The sequence below is a fragment of the Meles meles genome, chromosome 5 (assembly GCF_922984935.1).
Source record: "Meles meles chromosome 5, mMelMel3.1 paternal haplotype, whole genome shotgun sequence".
Taxonomy (NCBI): domain Eukaryota; kingdom Metazoa; phylum Chordata; class Mammalia; order Carnivora; family Mustelidae; genus Meles; species Meles meles.
The window spans coordinates 34,617,043-34,637,216 of NC_060070.1; the positions used below are offsets into that span (position 1 = coordinate 34,617,043).

The window sequence follows — 20,174 nt, forward strand, 5'->3', positions numbered from 1 at the left end:
TTTAGCGCATTTGGAGATAAAGGCTATTGGTAGTGATTGCTTAAACTCTTTTTGCTCAATCATCTGAATGGTGCAAATCAAAGCATTTTGTCAGACTGTGAGAAGTTTCACCTAGATATTGCTTCCCACACACGCAGGTCACCATATAAATTACGTTCACGGTTTTACAGCATAGCCGGTGCTGGAAGTTAAATTGATGCCCAGTGGTGGAACTCGTAAAACATTTTCCTGTTAACACGACCAGGCAGAGTTGACATTGTTGATGGTGGGTTCGATCTAATAAACCATTGGTTCTTACAGTGATTTTTACTGTGTTTCAGAGGTGATGATGATGCAAGTTTAGTGATCCAACAGTTCTTCCTGAATGACAGAAAATTAGCTCTACTGTCTGTGTTACCAAATGCTGAGAAGAGTTGGAGTAGGGAGTGATTGGAGCCTAATACATAACCTCATGTTCTGAAAGATGATGAATTACGGGAACAAACTCTTTAACTCAATGCATACCTTCTTCACAAAGAAAAATACTGATTTTTCTTAAAAAAATATGTATCTGCTGGAAATCTAGAAATAACGTTATTTCCTTGTTACTCAAATATGTAGGCTGCGTCCTCCTTTCAGAATCTTTTACACAGGTGCTTTTAAGCCGATTATCATTTTTAAACTCAAAGCCATTTCATATTTGGATACCTTTCTGTTTCTCCCTGTGAAAAACTGGTCTATTGCCAACTAGTGTGGCTTTGCACGTCCTAAGGGGTTTTTTCATTGTGAACCACAGCAACAGTCAACCTAAACATCTTTTCCCATAAGAATAAATGCTAGAAGTTAATTTTCTTCTATAAAAATAATGAAGGGGCGCCTGGGTGGCTCAGTGGGTTAAGGCCTCTGCCTTCGGCTCTGGTCATGATCCCAGGGGCCTGGGATTGAGCCCCACATCGGGGTCTCTGCTTAGCAGGGAGCCTGCTTCCTCCTCTCTCTCTCTCTTTCTCTCTCTCTGCCTGCCTCTCTGCCTACTTGTGATCTCTGTCAAATAAAGAAAATCTTAAAAAAGTAATAAATTAAAATAATGGAAACTATTTTAATATTTATTTTGAAATATTTCTTTTTTGGGCATAAAGCTTGATGAAGCTTTGGTCATAAAACTTCGCTTTTTTCTTTTTTAACGTAAATTAGTTTTTCCCATTTCTAGTTAAAATTCACAGGCTACTACCACAGTCCTACTACTTTATCACTATAAGCAAGGATCTTTCCAGTTTTTCCTCTCCTTGGTGTTGTATCTGCTCCTAGAGCCCTGTTGCACATTCATAATCAATTGGTGATCTTCCAGTAGTTTGGTTTCATTTAACGAGATACCACGGGTTTTTTACTTACCTCTTTAACATTTCTTACCCCAGTATATGCATAATTTTTTTTTTTTTTTACATCGGGAGAGGAGCTTTTTTGATGTGCAGATAAATGATATCAGTGGTGCTACGCAGATGAAACCTGTCATGTACAAATAGCATGTATCAAGCCCCAAGCATGCAGAACTGGCTAAATCGGCTCATTTGCTGAAGCCTTGCAGAAAGAAATTAGTGACATAACAAAAGCCTTTGAGGCTCTCAGCCCTAATAATGGAGCTTCATAATAACTCCACAGATCATTGACTCAATGGGTAATCTTTTAGGAAAACTTTCTCCCCCTCTATCTTTTCATCCCTTTCAAAGAACCACAGGAAAGGTGGCAAATAGTATCTCTAGAGAGAAATGCATATAACTAAGTATCCAGGGTAACTGGAAGTTAAAATTAAGAAAATTATTGACTTAAATACAGATCTGTTCTAAACAAGTTTATGCTTTTATTTCTTTTTGATTATTTTGGTGGTTGATCGTATGCATTGACTAGTAACAGCTTTTTCTGTACAGAATTCAGATTAAGCTTTTCTTTTTAAGTTAGTATATTTCATTACACAGGTTCCAGCTGGGTTGTTGGGGACAGGTGAAGCACAGAGTGAGGAAATGAAAAAGAGGGAGGACAGGATTCAAGGTAAGAAAGCTGGGGGGAGCACTTAGCTTATACTTAGAATAAGTATAATGTTTATAAAGTGGTAGAAGAAAAGGGACAAGATCTTATTAGTAGAGCTCATTCAGCTGAGGCAGACCCTTATGAGACTCTCATGAAGGCTATAGTCTCTCTTGTCATAAACATAGACACAACACATCACATATAATTTCAAGGGGTTTACAGACTTTTAAGTCTTATGTATCCCAGGTTTAGCATGATATTAAATGTTGACTAAGCAATTATTTCTCTTAGAGTTCGGTCATATTTTTAATGAAGAAAATTCTTCCTAAAACATCCCTAGATACTTATTGATTCTCTTGCTTGACAATTGAAATCCGAAAACATAGTCACTGTGGGAGCTGATGATGAGGTTTTTAGGTCCATTATCACAATGGGCAGTGGTCAGTAGTGTCTGGTTGTGTAATTTACTGCATTTCTTGAGTGTAAGAGAAATATTGAAGATGCAGAATGCTTAAGAGGTTTTAGAAAAATTATTTATCAAAGAACACTACTTTTTCCAATGCATTAGCTATTGTAATTATACATTGGTATAATCTGTTGACATAGAGTTGGATTTGATTTAAATGGAAGGGAAAAAAAGAGACTGGACATTTTCAGTATTTATTGATACACCTAGTCCATTAAAGTAAATTATAGAGCAAATTTCACTGTGACAGGAACATTTGGGTTAATGTAGTTAAGAATCAGTCAACATTACCATTAGACCCTTTCTTTTTAGGAATTTATTACCACCATTTAGGAAAAAGTGCTCACAAATGGAATTTAGCCCCAGCTTACTTGTTGTGGAACATCTGACCTCAAAAATGTTTGGGTCTTTCTTTACCTTTAACAAAATGATCGAATTCTTTTGAAGGAAAGCCACATTGCCCATATAGCAACTAAACGCATGCAATAAGAAGCCGTATCATGATTCCAGCTACAGTTAGAGAGTAGAACTGACTGTCTACTGTTGTTTTCAGAAAAGACTGCTGAGATGGTGAGAGTTAGGCTAGTTTTTGGAGGATGGTTTGATTAATTAGCTTTTAAAGATGGTCTCCATAGGTTTGCAAATATACTACTATATATCTAGGGAAAATTAAAATGAAACGCAGTTCAAAAAAAGAGCTGTCAATTATTAATGAAATGTGAAAGGAACAGAACTGAATAAAATGTATTGAGCGTAAGCATAATATGCATAAGATATCTCAGGCCACGCTTGATATGGCTGTCCTGTACTGGACAGGTAGAAAAATGAAGTAGTTTTTCTTCAGATGACTCTCATACTTGCAACTCATTTGTCCTAACCAAGTCTAGAATTTCTGAGATTATTGCAGATGGCTCTTGGGAGGCTGAAGATCTATTTGATCTGAAGTCTGCATTTGGCACTGTTGCAGATACCACCCCTTGGTTATACTTTTGATAAAAAGAAATCTTTTTTTCCGCTTCCCCATGTGTGAATTCCTTGAGGTCAGGTCTGTATCTTTTCATCTTTGAATCCCTAATTCCTACATAATCCTTCGTATATAGTAAACACCTGTTCTTTAGAGCATATTAAACCATGCCAAAGTACAGTGACATGAAACACTAAAACAACCTTTTTATTAAGCTCACGGACTCCAAGGTCAGAAATGTGCAAAGCCAAGGACAGCTCCCCTCAGCTCCATCATGTCTGAGGCTTTAGCTAGGATGATTCTTTCTGGAGGTAATATAAAAGGCTGGGGACTGTACCAGCTGAAGCTATCAGATCCAGTTCCCAATGACTTCTTCACTAATATGTCCAGTTTCTGAGCTAGTAACAGTGGAAGGGCAGGACTACTTAGGAGTGTTGACTCAAACACTACTGATGGCCTCTCCAAAGAGTGTTCTCAGGGTAATTGTACTTTCTGCCTAACATTTCAGGGCTCCAAGACTGTTTTTCCAGCAAACAAAGCAGAAACATCACGGCCTTCTATTAATAAACCTTGGAGTCACAAGTGTCATATCTGCTACACTCTGTTAGTCAAAGCAGCCACAGATCTCTCCAGTCCTAGGGGTGCCAAAGAATTGGTGGCCATGTTTTAAAACTATCACAGTATTCAATATATGATGGAATAACTCAAGGGCAGTAGAGCAGAGATGGGACACACAAGAAGAAAAAGATTAAAGACTGTGAGATGTGTTTAATATCACCAGATATTATTGGCTGTGGCGTTGCTAGGTTTGATAGATTGATGATTTCTGTTCCAAAATGAAGGCATTTTCCATAAATATTTTGTTTACATCGTTGCCTACCTATATTACAAATAACTATTTGTAATCTGATTTTCTTTTTCAGCCACCAGTTCCTAAGGGTTCCCCCGCTTTTTCTTATATGAAAATTCTATGCATAACTCACCGTTTTAGATAAGATCCAGCACATGTACGATTGCTCAATTATACCTGTCTGTTTACAGTTGAAGAGGAAGAGAATCATATTTAAAATCCCAAAAAGACCAGTATGACAGCCTTAGATATTTTATCAAAGATGTGTATATTTTATTGTGAGACTTCTTACAGGGATGATCTCCCCTCTCAGTACTTCTAACATCAAAGACAAAAGATCCTGGATCATAACTCATGGTCTTTCCGGGTGATGTTCTTGTTGGTAGCAGGCAAACTTGGAAACTGACTAATTTTATATTGAGGCCATAATCAGTCTCTCTCTTTCTCTCTCTCTCTCTCTTGCTTTCATCCATTCCTTGCATCCACAGACTTGGTATTAAATTTAAAGGATAAGTTCCTGGAAACGAAGGCCCTAACTGAATACAAGCAGTACGAGGTTATTGTAACATTACCCCTTTGGAAATGAGTTGCCGTGGTCATTTGTGATTGCTTTCTTGTTCTTTTAGAAATCCTTAAGTCATGGCACCCATCTGCCTCTAGTTTATTGTAATTAATATGCCAAAGGACTTCAAACAAACCTTGATGTGGTCTCTATCCCCAACAGTTTCCTTGAAGGCATTTACAGTGCTATAAAGTTTAAATCTTACTATCCAGCATAATGCTTTTTCTTTGATTCTTTGTGTTAAATTCAGGACTATTACTTGTTGATTATAGGATAAACCCTTCTCCCAAACACAGAATAAGTGGCAGAAACAGACACCAGAGCAAAGTAAACATATTCAACTTAGGACAGTGCAGTGGAGCACCCATTTGCTAAGAACATTCGCACTATGCTGTGCTAATAATGCTAATGTTTTTAAGTCAGACCTGCTCGTGTTGTTCTGTTGTAGATGGGAGCATAAAAACAGCATGTAACCATTTGCGAAAGACATGTATTTATAGTATGTTGTGATGAATTATATATATTTGTATATGTACCAAGTCGCGTATGCTCGTATGCGTTTTTTTTTTTTTAATGAACGTATTTCAAAGATAAATAGCATCATAACATTAGCATTGTGCATTTACACAGGGTGTTTAAATTTTAAGTGTATAGGGTAGTTCTTATGTGCTCTAGGTTATATTGAGAACAAACTGTTGGGCAGATAAATGTTAGATACATAAGCTGGTTTTGTCTCTGTTGATTCTCTCTCCGTTGAAGATTGTTCACTTGTAGATCTAACTTTTTAGATGGCGTGGCCCTTCTTGACCTGGTCTCCATCAATACTCCAGTTTCATTTTTCCATCCTTCTGCTCCTTGACCTTTCATCTTCTGGTAATACTAAATTGTTTGTGAGTTCTCTCATACACCATGCAGTACCATGTCACTATGCTTTACTCATATTATTTCAATTTCCTGAAACTTTTTTGTATTATTTTTTCATTTAGCTAACATAACTTCCATGACTTAAAATGGATTTTTACTACAGGAGAAGTCTTCGTCAAACCCCCACTTGGACCAGATGTTCCCTTTTTATGCTGTATTCTGTACATACCTCTGTATGTACATTCTGTACATACATATACTTGATTGTATATTCCTTGAGAGCAAGGACCATACTTGATGGCTTCTAATGTAGCACATCACATGATTAACAGACACTGAAGTGTTCATTAAAATGAGCTGAACTGCCAGGCAGAGTGATTCCTTAGTCTAACTGTACTCTTGGACTCTACGTCCAGACTTCCAAAAACTTTTCGGAATTTGTTATACAAGTTTTCTGTTTTTAAATCAAATTATACTTTCCTGTACTAATTAATTGCTCCTCCTGACTTTCATTTTCCCTCTCCAAAAACTTAGCAAAAACAATGACTGCTCCTTTCTCTCCAACAAAATGCCAAATAATTACTGTGAGCTTTCTTTTTTTCCTTCGTAAGTAGCTCAAATTGCGTATTAGCTCATACCTAGATGTTTACAGAAGCTTCATAATTGGTCTCTCTGGTCTCTAGTCAGTTCTTATTCTAACCCATTCTGTTTGCCATTACCAGATTAATTTTTCCAAAGCACTATTTTCATTATGCTACTCCTCAGTTCAGAATCCTTCAGTGATAGCCACTAAAGGATTCCTTCAGTGGAATCTTGATTTTTTTTTTTTGAATTATTTTTTATTTGATTTTTTTAACAACAGAATCTGCCTTCAATGTTTTTCATGTTTCTGGCATCTGATGCAGTGGTGGTGCTAAGTAACTTTTTGAGAAGTGAATGAGAAAAGCCTGTGAATGAACAAATGTGCCTATCTTTTCCATTCTTAAGTGTATTGCCTTCTAATGTTGCTATAAAAATTATCCATTGTAGTCACAGTGGCTGCTTTTTCTTTCCTCCCCCAAACACCTTTTTCTTTTATATTTTCCTTTTTAAGATGTACATTATGTTACTCTTCTGCTTTTGTGTCTTGTCACCTACCCTGATTTTATCCAAATTCCTTACCATGGTTTACAAAGCCCTATGCAATCTGGAGCCCAGCTACCTCTTTGCATTCATCTGTTCTTCCTTCTATCACTGGTTGTGCTACAGCCAACTAGCTTCCTAAGTGTTTTTCCTTGAGCCTATGAAATTGCCAACCTTGGCACCTTTGCATTTGCTGTTTCTTCTCCCTAGAATGCTCTCCCCCGCCCTCCATAAGTCCATGTAGTTCCCTCCCTTATTTAGGTTTTCGTTCATTCCAATTTTAGTATATGTGCTGCCAAAGCGAGCACTAGGTTTTTGTTCAAATGTCACCTTCTCAATAGATGTTTCCTTATCATCCTAGTCAAAATATTAGTTTCCATCATTCATTATCTTCATACCTTGATTACTTTTTATCCATAAATCTTACCGTAACCTAAAATGTTAACATATAATGTTCCTTTCATTATATCTCTCTCATTAAAATAGAATGAAAGGCAGAAACTATGTAACAGCCTTTTATACATACTGCCTAGAGCATATAAAATATGTGTGGAGGGGCGCCTGGGTGGCTCAGTGGGTTAAAGCCTCTGCCTTCAGCTCAGGTCATGATCCCAGGGTCCTAGGATCGAGCCCCACATCGGACTCTCTGCTCTGCGGGGAGCCTGCTTCCTCCTCTCTCTCTCTCTGCCTGCCTCTCTGCCTAGTTGTGATTTCTCTCTGTCAAATAAATAAAAATATAAAAAAAAAATAAATAAAATAAAATATGTGTGGAATTAGAGAATAAATGAATCGATTTTGTATACCTTTGTGCTTTTACTTTATTGCTTTCACTTACTTAGTTCTTACCTGTTCTTGGAGAATCCTTTCCATGCCCATTTTCTCCCAGTGCCCTCAATGATCTTTCTTCTCTGAGCTGGTATAAAACTAACAGTTTGTTTTACACTTCTGCCTACAGAGTAGGGGAATGGTTTTGTTTTTAACCCTTCTCTAGTAACCCTTCTCTTGTGTATGGTCTTGCTACTCAGTGTGGTCCCTGGGCTGCTAGTTGCATGGCCATATCCTTGTGTGTTAGAAGAATTAAGTAGGAATTATTACAATAAATAAAGTGGCTTTTATTGTTGATCAAAACATCGAATACTGTTTATTGAGAATATATCTCTCAGTCCTATTCTAAGTATTTGATTTTTAACTAATTTAGTTCTGTAGATACTATTATTGTCCCCATTTTATAGACAAGGAAAGTGAGGAAGGTGAGAGCTTTCAGTGTGGATCAGGGCTGGCAGCATCTACCGAATAGAAATGTAAACTCTCTGGTCCCTTCCCAGACCTACTGAGTCAGAATTGTAAAACAAGGAATATGTTTAGTCCCAAACTTGAAGATGCAGGGAGATCTTTAGTAAGACTAGGACATTAGTAGTTTTAGAAAGCCCTGCAGGTAATTTTGATGATAATCAAGATTGAGAACTACCAGGGCAGATCCTCTTTATAGGTATGCAATAAAATGAAGTGAAATAACACTTGGAAAACTTAACTGACTTGAGACCCATAATCATCTATAAATGTGACTAGTAAAATTAAAAGAGTAATTCCTAAAAATAGCCATGTTTTACATATTTTCATGCTATACCATATTTTGCAGATAGTGGCAAGCAACTTATTTTAAGTACCTTACCAGTATTATCCTGTTAAACCATAAGGCAGCTTTGCTATGAGCATGCTTGGTTTACCAGACTCAACACTAGCTTCCTGGTTTTTCTCTTTCCCAGTTGCAAATTAATTAATTATAGGTCAGAGGAAATTTTTTAAATTATCCCATGTTCATTGAATTTGAGGATGCTTTTAGAATGACCTATGCTCCCCAGAAGTGTTAAACCTTTAATGTATGTGCAACTGGTTTGCCACCTGGCATTGGGTGTTATACTAGTTTGCAACTACCTTTATTGGGAACTTAGCGTATGAATGAGTGAATGTAGCAGTGTAACATTTAAAACATGCACTGTTTATATGGGTAGTAAATGGTATTTGAGGTAATTATAACATAGCTGCATTGATGTTAGGTTGACTGCCTGTGTTCAAATCCTAGCTCCGCTGCTAACTGACAGTAGGACTCAGTTAAATTATTTATCCTCTCTGTACTTAAATTTCTTGTATATAAAATGGGCATACTATTATCTGTAGGATTAAATTAGTAAAGGGCACAAACAAAATAAGGCTGGCATATATATTCTCAATAAACCATCTTCAATTCTCCGGCCAACAATAATTGTTCCATTTATGGGAAGTGTCTTAAGAATCCTTGGAACAGATGAGGAAATGGCCACGTAACTAGTAGTTGACAGAGTAGGATTTATACTGTGGTATGTCTGTCTCTAAAGCTCATGTCTTCCTAGATAATGCTGTACTGCATCATGAACATGGTTGTTAGGATTTAAAAGCAGTAGAAATGTGACTAAAATGCATATCAACTTGCCTTACAGTCTGCAGATTGTCTTACCTGAACAGTACTATTTGATAGTTTAACAGTTCCATGGAGGATAATAGGCCTTTATTTCCATTTAACATATGAAAAATGAAGTCTCAGAAGTTTTCTGGGGTCACAAGCTAGTCTTCTCTCTCTTGGACAGGTGTTCATTTGGACAATTTTCCTTACAGCCTGAGAAATCCTTTTATTCTTAAGAGTGCATTGTATGCGTCTGGACGCATCTTTGCCAGTGCTGTGCTATTTGTTATAGTCCCTCAGTAGTCAAAACAGCCTTGATCTCTCATATTCTCTTAGTCATCACTATCAATTCACCATTCCTCCACGTACACAAAAGCATTGAACTATTACAGGGAAGCATTGCAAGACGTACCAGGCTGCTGCCTGCCAGCCCAGCTTCTGACTCATCGCCCCTCCCTGATGATTGGGGCATGCGCAGAATTGGGGTTTAGGACTCCAGCTATCATTCTCTCATAGTGAGGCTTTGGCAGAAGTCTCTTTGTAGCAGGAAGCTGTGTGTGTGTATGTATGTATATGTGTGTGTGTGTGTGTGTGTGTGTGTGTGTGTATTTTTTCCCCCTTATCTTTTGAAGACAGGATTTGTATTGGATGATTTTTAGGATAACTTACACCTTTAAAAACCTAAAGTTTTTTTTTCTGGTAATGTTATTACTTTCTGGGTAATATATTCTTTCTGGGTATAAATTCTTTCTTTATGTTATATTCCTTCTGGGTAATAAAGGAGATTATAGCCCTATTTTTTTAGAGGCTAAAAGGTTTTTTAGTGAGTTTAGCCAAAACTAAAAATGGTCATAGAGTAAGCTAATTCCCATCCAGTTTTCTATTAGTTAAATCAGATACTTGAAATAATTATCTGTAGTGGTTTAGAAACAACTTTTTAACTTAGAGCTTACATCTAATTTTTCACAAATATTGGTTAAAGAAAATTTCCAGGTTTGGAGTAGAACTAAAAAAGGAATTTTGCTATTAATCATTGTTAATCCCTTGCTGTTAGCTTTTATCAGTTGCATTTATTATATTATGCTTTTTCGTGGTCACAAGGTCCATCACTAGACCAATTTTCTCTAAATTTTGAGGCATAATATTAGAAATACTACATATGCAATAATGACTACTAGTAAAGTGATATACAGGATGTCATACCTTGTTCTGTAATTATCAGTTAGAGTAGAGACCGGAGCAAAGGAAGATTAGAAGTAAAACCCAGAGAGAGTAGTCCAGGAAGTGTTCCGAGGAGCCTGCCTACACTGTTAGGAAGGAATGTGCTGCAGAGACTAGGCTGGCAGGGGCAAGCCTCAGTGCCTCTCAGGTGATACTGCCTCAGTATATTTGCACGACCATGTGGGAGGTGGGGATGTGGGGACTGTGATGGATAAGTGAATGTAATCACAGCAAGAAGTAGTGGGAAGATAAAAAACAGGAAAGCAGATCCTGGGAAGTGGGCAAAAGAATAGTCAGATGCAGGAATCAGGAAAGTGCTTAAACATAATGAGGTAAGCCAGAGGGGCAGGATACCAGAGCTCAAACAAAAGCCTAAGAGGACATAGTAACCAGGTGTGTAAACTTAGGGTATTTACATGGTGCAGTGATAGGTTTTTAAACATTTTCAGGGGTGTTATTTTGTGCGGTCTTCACGATAAACCTAGCCATGGATATATAGCAAATGATTGTTGCTCTTCTTGACTCTTAAGAAAATAAAAAATGGGAGGTTACTTGCTTTTTTTCAAGGTCAACACTGCTCTGAGTAACTCTGCTAATAACCAGCTATGTTACCCAACATGTTACTTCTTTTGCCTTAGTTTCCCCATTTATAAGATTATAATCGTAACTGTACCTAACTCATAGGGTAAGAAATAATGTTTATAAAACACTTAACATGGTGTTTGGCACATGGTAAATACCAAGGAGTGTTCAGCGTTGCTCATGTTTCTATGAGAGCTACAATTTGAATAACCTGACGTTCAGCAAATTTTACTTTCTACTATACTATATTGCATCTTTTAGAATCTAAGTGGGATAGCTTTGCATGCCTAGTTCCACATGTGTGTCTTTCCAAAATGATTTTAACCCATGTTAAGTTTGTCTTTACACAGAGCAATTTGCCAAGTGTTGGGAGATTCTATCACTATTGTGATACTTCTTTTTGGTTTTGACCCGAAGTTACATTTTACTTTCCATGCAATAAATTTACTTTCAGATTTTTCTGTAGTTTGTTGAAGAAGATAGAAAATGGTTTTATAAAATAGCCATGACATCTAGAACCGTGTCATAGTCTTTATATATTTCATATACTTTTTGTGTTTTTTGTTTTTTTTTTGTTTTTTTTTTTTTTCAAAGACTTTATTTATTTCTTTGACAGACAGAGATCACAAGTAGGCAGAGAGGCAGGCAGAGAGAGAGAGAAGGAAGCAGGCTCCCCGCTGAGCAGAGAGCCTGATGCGGGGCTTGATCCCAGTACCCTGGGATCATGACCTGAGCCGAAGGCAGAGGCTTTAACCCACTGAGCCACCCAGGCGCCCCTACTTCTTGTGTTTTATTTATGTTGTGACCTATAGGGACAGAACTGCTCTCAGTATTTGCATTTCTGTAAATATACCTTAAGCAAATGTGCAGTCACATGTAATATAATACACTTATTTTTCCATGGTCTTTGTGTAGTTAGTTTCCTCATCCAGAAATGTAATTAAAAAAAAAAAAATCACTGTGACTGCGAGGGGTAGTTCTAACTCTTTTGGCTATAGTGCAGAAATTGCATTCTCTCCTCTCATTCCTCATACAGTATATCCTTGACATTCCTGCCTCTGTCCCTCTCTGATTTGTTCAAGTTTACATAAATTATTATGAGGTCTGAAACAACTTTGTTTTGTTGTAAATTAGCAGATTATCATTCTTATTCAAACAGATATTGCTTAAACATTCAAACCATCAAGCTGAAAGTGTTGTGCATATTCCCAGGATATAAAGCTTCTTTGGAACCAAAATGCAAAGTGGATGCACATTTCCAAAAGAAGTCTGTTTTGGGGTCAATGTCTTACACTTAATTGGAACTTCTTTTTGCTGTGTTAACTCTTACCTTGGAGGATGTCATCTCTAAATTTAACTTTTTAATCTAGTGTTTTGTTTTTTGCAGACCTCTGACTCAGACCCCTGTAGTAACTCCTAGTTATACACCCTGGCATGTCAAAGTTTCGGTCTGAAGAGGTCGAAAGTGATTCAGATTTGTTCGCCTTTTTCAGTACTGCCTTGAATACATTTTTCTTTCTTTTTTTTTTTTTTAAAGATTTATTTATTTGACGGATAGAGATTACAAGTAGGCAGAGAGGCAGGCAGAGAGAGAGAGAGGAGGAAGCAGGCTCCCAGCCAAGCAGAGAGCCCAATGCGGGGCTCGATCCCAGGACCCTGGGATCATGACCTGAGCTGAAGGCAGAGGCTTTAACCCGCTGAGCCACCCAGGCGCCCCTGAATACATTTTTCTTGATATCTCTTAGAGTTTTAACCAGTACCGAATTCTGGTGTTGCCCCTCCTCTTCACAAGGCAAGGCTACATGTAGCTTTTAAAGCTCCTTTTCTTAGGCTTATTGAAATTTCTTCAACCCCGGTAGGAGGAGAAGAAAATTGGTCAGTGTTTAAAGTGTGTGGGTATTGGTGAATAAGTGTGTGTGTCTTAGTGTGTAAGAAGAAAGAATGGGCTTCAGAGTCAGTTTTAAGTTCAGATTATGGGGCCAGCCCTTCCTAGCCATGTGACCTTTGGATATATTTAACTTTCTCACTGTCAGCTTCAACATCTATAAAGAGGATTACTGATACCTATCTCATAGAATTGTTCTGATTTTTAATTAAAGAATTCTGGCACAAAGGAGATAATCAGAAATGATATCTCTCCCTAGGGAATAGGTTTTAGTCCATGAAGAAATGGCTTATTTATGTAGAAATAGCACAATTCATCCTCCCAAGTACAGTAAAGTATTTATTATTCTTTGAAACCAGTATACGTTGAAAGGCAATAAGTAGGTTGGGCCAAAGATGGTATTATTTTACTTGGACTCCAATGTGTTGACGTGTGGTCGTTAACTTTCTATGTTGATGCAGGCATTAAGTTAGGTGCCAAATGGATTTTAGTGATCCAGTATTCAACTTAGTCGAAGCTTAAGGACCTGAAATCGTTCTCTAGCCACTAGTTCAAGTTGAAAACATCTCAGGCAGGTTTTTACAAGAGAGGATATAGCAGATATTTGGTTAGCTTTTATGAGACCTTCTTGCTATGATCTTCTTTCCCCAGGCATATATATACCTTTTTCCCCCAGTACTTCAAGGAGTATTAAGTAGTGCCTCATGATCATCCAAAAATTCCAGTGTCAAGGGGCACAGTGTTCTCATGTTATATAACTTAAAATTTTTACTTATGTGTAGGTTTGCGAAAAGTACTAAAATATGGTCTTAGATCCAGTTTGATCTTTCAGTGGAATTTTTAGATGCATGTACTAAGTTCCTTATTTTTGTTATAAGTATTTTGAGTAACCACTTCCCTTAGCTAAACTAATTTAAAACATCAGAAATGGGGGCGCCTGGGTGGCTCAGTGGGTTAAAGCCTCTGCCTTCCACTCAGGTCATGATCCCAGGGTTCTGGGATCGAGCCCCCGCATCGGGCTCTCTGCTCAGCAGGGAGCCTGCTTCCTCCTCTCTCTCTGTCTGCGTCTCTGCCTACTTGTGATCTCTGTCTGTCAAATAAATAAATAAAATCTTTAAAAAAAAATCAGAAATGTTGGAAGTATTTTCTTTTTTTTTTTTTTCCCTTTTTATTAATTTTTTCAGCGTAACAGTATTCATTCTTTTTGCACAACATCCAGTGCTCCATGCAAATATTTTCTTAATGGAGTACTACTATCAGAGGAAATCTTCTGCTTCAACTCTTGTCAGTTTTCGCTGCTTTAACTGAAGAAAGTAAATCTATCTCAGGATGGTGTCCAGACATTTGTATCTACTCACAATTGATGTGACAGTAATAAAAATAGGAATAATATTATGGTTGTACCTTTAGTTTTAAGTAATCAAATTATTAATGTCTGGGCATATTGCAAAAACGCCTTTTATCCAGATCACTACAAAAATCGCTTAGTCCCCCCCCCCCCTTATATTTCTGTTAAGGTCCAGAAATGTTTAAAGTGTTTTTTTTTTTAAGTTTTTATTTTAATTATAGTTCGTTAACATACAGTGTTATATCAGTTTCAGGTATACAATATAGTGATTCAACACTTCCATGCATCATGCTGTGCCCATTACAACAAGTGTATCCCTATTATCTGTTTAATCCATCTCCCTTCTTCAGTTCTCTATAATTAAGAGTCTGTTTCTTGATTTGTCTCTTTTTTTTTCCTTTTTTGTTTCTTAAATTCCACATATAAGTGAAATCATATGACGTTTTGTCTTTCCCTGACTTACTTGCTTAGCATTATACTCTAGCTCTGCCCATGTCTTTGCAAATGGCAAGATTTCATTCTTTTTTATGGCCAAATAATATTCCATTGTATATTGCATATGGCCAATAATATTTCATTGTGTGTGTGTGTTTATGGTTATGTATTAAATCCATACCTATTTTCTTTATCCATTCATCAATCAGTGGGCACTTAGGCAGCTTTCATATCTTGGCTATTGTAAATAATGCTGCTATAAACGTAGGAGTGCCTGTATCCCTTTGAATTAGTGTTCTTGTATTCTTTGGGTAAATATCCAGTAGTGCAATTGCTGGATCATAAGGTAGTTCTATTTTTAATTTTTTGAAGAACCTCCATACTGTTTTCCACATTGGTTGCACCAGCTTGCATTCCCATCCTCAGTGCATGAGGGTTTCTTTTCCTCCACGACCTCACCAACACTTGTGGTTTCTTGTGTTGTTGATTTTAGCCATTCTCACAGGTGTGAGGTGATATCTCATTATAGTTTGATTTGCAAGAAATAATCTAAATTTTCATTTGAATTAAGCAAATAGGTAAGTAAACCTTGAATCAAAATTTTAGGCAGTATTGAATTCATGTTTTACTACTTTATAGAGAACAATAACTTTTTATTGTCTGCTCTGTGAAAATGATTATGGATCTTTTTAGACCAAAGTACCAAGATTGTATCTGGCAGAGTTTTATGTAAGAAAATATTTCAATTTAAAATGCCACACATAAGCAAGCTAGAGGTACTTATTTTCTGCTTGGTACATCTATGTCCTTAAAGCTCTCACGGGGAAAAAAAAGGTTTAAAAAATTGTTTTCATGTCTACATTGTAAGTAAAATCACTTGTCATAGTGAGTTGCAAAATGCAGACCTTCATTCTGAAGCTGCCTGTTTCTCATTTGGATCTGACATATTAAAAAGCATATAATTAATGGTTGACATTAGTAATTAACATTAACTTTATGGTGCTTAATATGCCATCATTCATCCATCAAATAAGCAGAAATGCATAATGTCTTGGCATAAAGGTTTTAATTATATAAAGCGGTCCCTCAAGTTTTCATATGATATAAATGTTAAAAGCCCAAAATGTATTTAAGGAATATTTTTATAAGCATTTGCTGGGTGTTAGCTATATTTTTATTTCTTTCTAGGAGTATGCATCAACAATTGTGTCAGGAACTTCAAAAGGAGAGTGTGGACCTCCTTGTGCAGTCTTCATTATCGGCTAAAGAGCGCCACCTTGCTGTGGCTGCCCGTGCTCTGTGGAGACATTTCTTTTCATTTTTGAAGAGTCAGAGAATGTCACAGATAGTGCCTCTCTCAGAACTCGCGGATGCAGCTGCAGGTCAGCATTGTTAATTTGCTAATTAGCTTCTCATTTTGTAGACTCTGTCAGTTTTTTCTTCTGTTTGCTTGGTGACAAACTCTTTTATTACAGTCTAATAAATACTCGGACAACCAGAAAGAGGAAAAGAATTACATATGTTAAATTAAGTCCCTTTAGCTTGTTGATTATTTTCCGCTTAGTAAAGGTAAAAATTTAAGTTTTTGTTTGCTAAAAACAAAATACAACTTTCAACCTTAAAAATATTGAATGTATATAAACCTTTCTTATACGTGCAGTATTTGGAAAGTAAAGTAGTTTTGGGTTTCTTCTAGTTCAAGTACTTTATTTTCACATTGTGTGTAAAGGTATCCGGGTATCAGATGAAGTTACTTGTGTGGGAGCAGAAGAAAACAGTGTGAATTCCACTTCCGCACCAAGCAGATGAGATCACAGGAACAGCAAATATATAGAATATTGTTTTACTTCTGCTAGATTCTATTTTAGCTTATAATTTTTCATGAATTTGACTCTTAGCCTAAGGTCATGTCCTTAGGCTTTAAGGGAATCTGAATCACATGACATCATAGGCAAGAATTTGAATATATGAGCATATATACAGTTTTCTAAGAAGAGATCATAATGTTTCTCAAAGGGATATTTACCCAAAATATGTGCAGAAGTACTCAAATAGACGGAAATCAGTATGACAATTACATGTATTTAATTGCATTTGAGGGGTGCCTGGGTGGCTCAGTCAGTTAAGCATCTGCCTTCGGTTCAGGACATGATCTCAGCATGCTGGGATCCAGCCCCATGTCAGGCTCCCTGCTTGGTGGGGAAGCTTGCTTCTCCCTCTCCTCCTGCTTGTACTCTCTCACACTCTCTCTCTCTCAAATAAATAAATAAAATCTTTTTTTTTTAAGTGTGTAATACATTTGAATGTAATGCTTTTTAAAACCTAAGATCTAAACCATGGTTTATTTTACCCTGGTGTGAATGATGGAAAACTGAGCTAAAAATACTACATAAAAGACTGAATGATATAAATTGTGAAAAATCTTGAATTCTGCTAACATTTCCATAATTAAAATATTACAATGATAGATTGAAGAATTGTGACAGGACAACAGTTTTCCAACTACTGTAATATCTATGAAAATAAATATTGATAGTTAATCAGTTTAACCAAAGCAGTCATTAGAAGCCAATATGACTTATCTTTCTTCCGTTCATCATCCTGACTTGCAGTCAGTGAACAAAAATGTTACCACACATGTTTAGTCACAGCTGTCCTAGGTTCTAAAAGTAAATGGTATATACATATAAAGTAAAATATGTGTGGGTTTGGGGCTTTTTTTTGAAATAAAGACTTGAATAGGTTAGGAGAGAAAAATTTTCTGCATTTAAAAAAAAAAAAAAACAGTCCTCGAACACCCACTTTTATTGCCATTGTGGATATACCAGTGGGGAAAAAGATTGCTATTCCTTTTCTCACATATAAGTTACATGTTCCTATGGAGCTTATAGTATGGGGGAGAGAACGGTAAGTAAGTAAGCAAGATGTGTAACATCTGGTGATAAGTGCTATGGAGGAAAATAAAAATATATCAAAGAGGATAGGGATAGAGAAGGCCAGAGGCAGGTGGTAATTTTAAATAGGAAGGCCTGAGTAAGTACCATTTAAGCAAAAACCTGAAGGAAGCAAGAGACCAAGGCTCTGCACAAGTCCAGAGGCAAGAGCATGTCTGGTGTGCTTGCCGGACCACGGGGAAGCCATGAAAGGTCATGAGGCCTAAGAAAGAGAGAGAGAATAGTCAAGAGATATGATCAAAAAGTAATGGAGAGCTAGCTTGTGTTCTGCCTCATGTGCAGTTGTTAACACTTTGCTTTTACCCTGAGATTAGAAGCTGTTGGAAGAGTTTTGAGCAGAGGAGTAAGGAGCATCCTTCTGGATGTGAGACCAAGAACAGACAGCAGGGAGGCCAGTTAGGGAATGACTGCAACAACTTAGAACTGAGCAGCTTGGGCTAACACGGTAGGACAAGTGGTGAGAAGTGGTCAGATGTCCAATCTGAAGGTAAAGTATTTTGAAGATAGAGGTCACAGAATGTCCAAGTGGGTAGGATATGATAAGTAGAATGAAGAGAGAATCCCCTATATGCTGAGCTGAGGAAAATTGTGGCAGGGACGACTAGGACTTTGATATTGGACTTTTTTTTTTTCTTTTAGATATCCACAAAAATTTAAAAAAAGATATTGTGCAGGCACTTTGAAAATGAGTGTAGGGTTCAGGGAAGACATTAAATTGAGAAACTCTGTATAAGTAGTAAACTATGAAGTGGATGAGATCGCTGATACAGTAAGTTAGTGAAAACAGAAGTTTAAGGACTGAGCTCAAGGATAGTCCCATGTTCAGATTTGTAGGATAAAAATGATGAACCAAGAGAGGAGACTGCAAAGGAATGCCAGTAAAGCAAAGGAAAACCAAGTGTGGTGCCCTGGAAATCAACTGACAGAACATTTCAAGGAAGGGGAAGTCATCAATTGCTCAGATGTTGTTAATGGATCAAGTAAGATGAGGCCTAAGATTGGTCATTGGATTAAGCAAGAAAGGAGGTCAGTGGAACATTGAAAAGGAGTTTGGGTATATATTGCTAGAAGCAAAGGTCTGATTGAAGATGATTCAAGAGAAAATGTGAGAAAATAAATTGCAGACTGCAAATGTAGATAAATCTTTTTATCACTATTTAAGAGAAGTGGAAAAAGGGGAATATTAGTTAGGAAGAGGTATGGGTCAAAGAGGTTTTTTTTTTTAATAACACAGGAGAAATTTCAGCGTATTTATAGTCCTGACGGGAATGTTCTGGAGTGAGGGAAAACTTGATGATGCAAGAGAGTCTCTTGTATTTTAATCCCCAAGAGAAATGGATCCCTTAGAGGATTTGTCCTCAGATCATCCGTAGTAGCAGAAGAGAAGTCAGAGGGTCTGGCCCAGGTGGAGGCAGCTGTGTAGATGCGGCAGGAGCTTGCGGCAGTTCTCTGCTGATGTTTCTCGTTTCTCTGTAGAGTAGGAAGTAAGGCCATCAGCTGGAAGTGAGGATGGGGAAGAGGTGCTGGCTGATGATGGGGAGAGAAAAGAAGGTATGCAGTAGACCTCCAAGGAATAAAAGTCTAAGTGGACTGGAGTAATGTAGCAGGAATTTTGGCCAGCACGAGGGTCCAACTTAAAGCTTCGAGTCATAAATGTAAAGGGAGATCAGTCAGCAGAGTTGCTTGCCAGCCATTTATACTGGCATAGGTGGGTGTGGAGAGAAGACCAAGAGTTGGAATGAAACCGGCGCTTTTTTCCTTACCAAATCAGGTAAGAAGGAAGGGAATTGATAGTATACACAAACAAGTATCACAGTGGACTGTGTAGTCAAGGTGCCTAAAAAGGGAAAGATGAGGCATAAAGGTAGTGAGGGTCAGGGAAAAAGTTTTAAGACCAATCAATTGTATAGGTCCTGGTGGAATCAGATAGTTGTTGGGAGTTGAGGACCTAGAGCCAGAAAATGGGGTCCTGGAAGTGGAGATTAATGGAGAGAGTGTACTTAGTGGAAATGGCAAAGTCTCTCAGTATCAGCATGGGAGCAAATGGCTCAAAGAGAATGGGAGATAGATTTACTGAGAAGGGGAGTTCAAGGAACTGAGAGGCCAGGATATTAGAAGAAAGCCCTCAGGGATTTTGACAGGAGTGCTCCTAGAGAGGATGTTGTTAGTGAGCTATAGTCTTAAAGAAATGAGAGGAGGTAAACTAGGAAGCATCAACAAGGAGAGTTAGTGGCTGGTATCTGATGACATTAGAATCAAAGCTGGAGATTTTGAGGAGGAAGAAAAGAAGAATATTCTAGAAGCAGCCATGGGACCAAGGAACAAACTCTCCTATCTATAGCTCAAATGTAGGAGAGGGGTGAGAGAATACACAGCCACCATCTGAGAGAGCTACATAGGAGCCAATGATTCATAAGCAATTTATTGACAAACATAAATAAATATAATACAAATTAAGTTGAGGAATTTCCAGGAAATCA

General features: G+C 37.4%; 1 protein-coding gene across 2 annotated transcripts in view; it reads left to right on the plus strand.

The window, feature by feature from the left end:
• The window catches only part of MMS22L (MMS22 like, DNA repair protein), a 130,373-nt gene that overhangs the window by 73,416 nt on the left and 36,783 nt on the right, over positions 1–20,174 (plus strand). For both annotated transcript variants that reach the window (XM_046006173.1, XM_046006171.1), the window contains exon 15: positions 15,929–16,122. In XM_046006173.1, the coding sequence (XP_045862129.1) occupies positions 15,929–16,122 (194 nt within the window). The remainder of the gene's footprint in view (positions 1–15,928; positions 16,123–20,174) is intronic.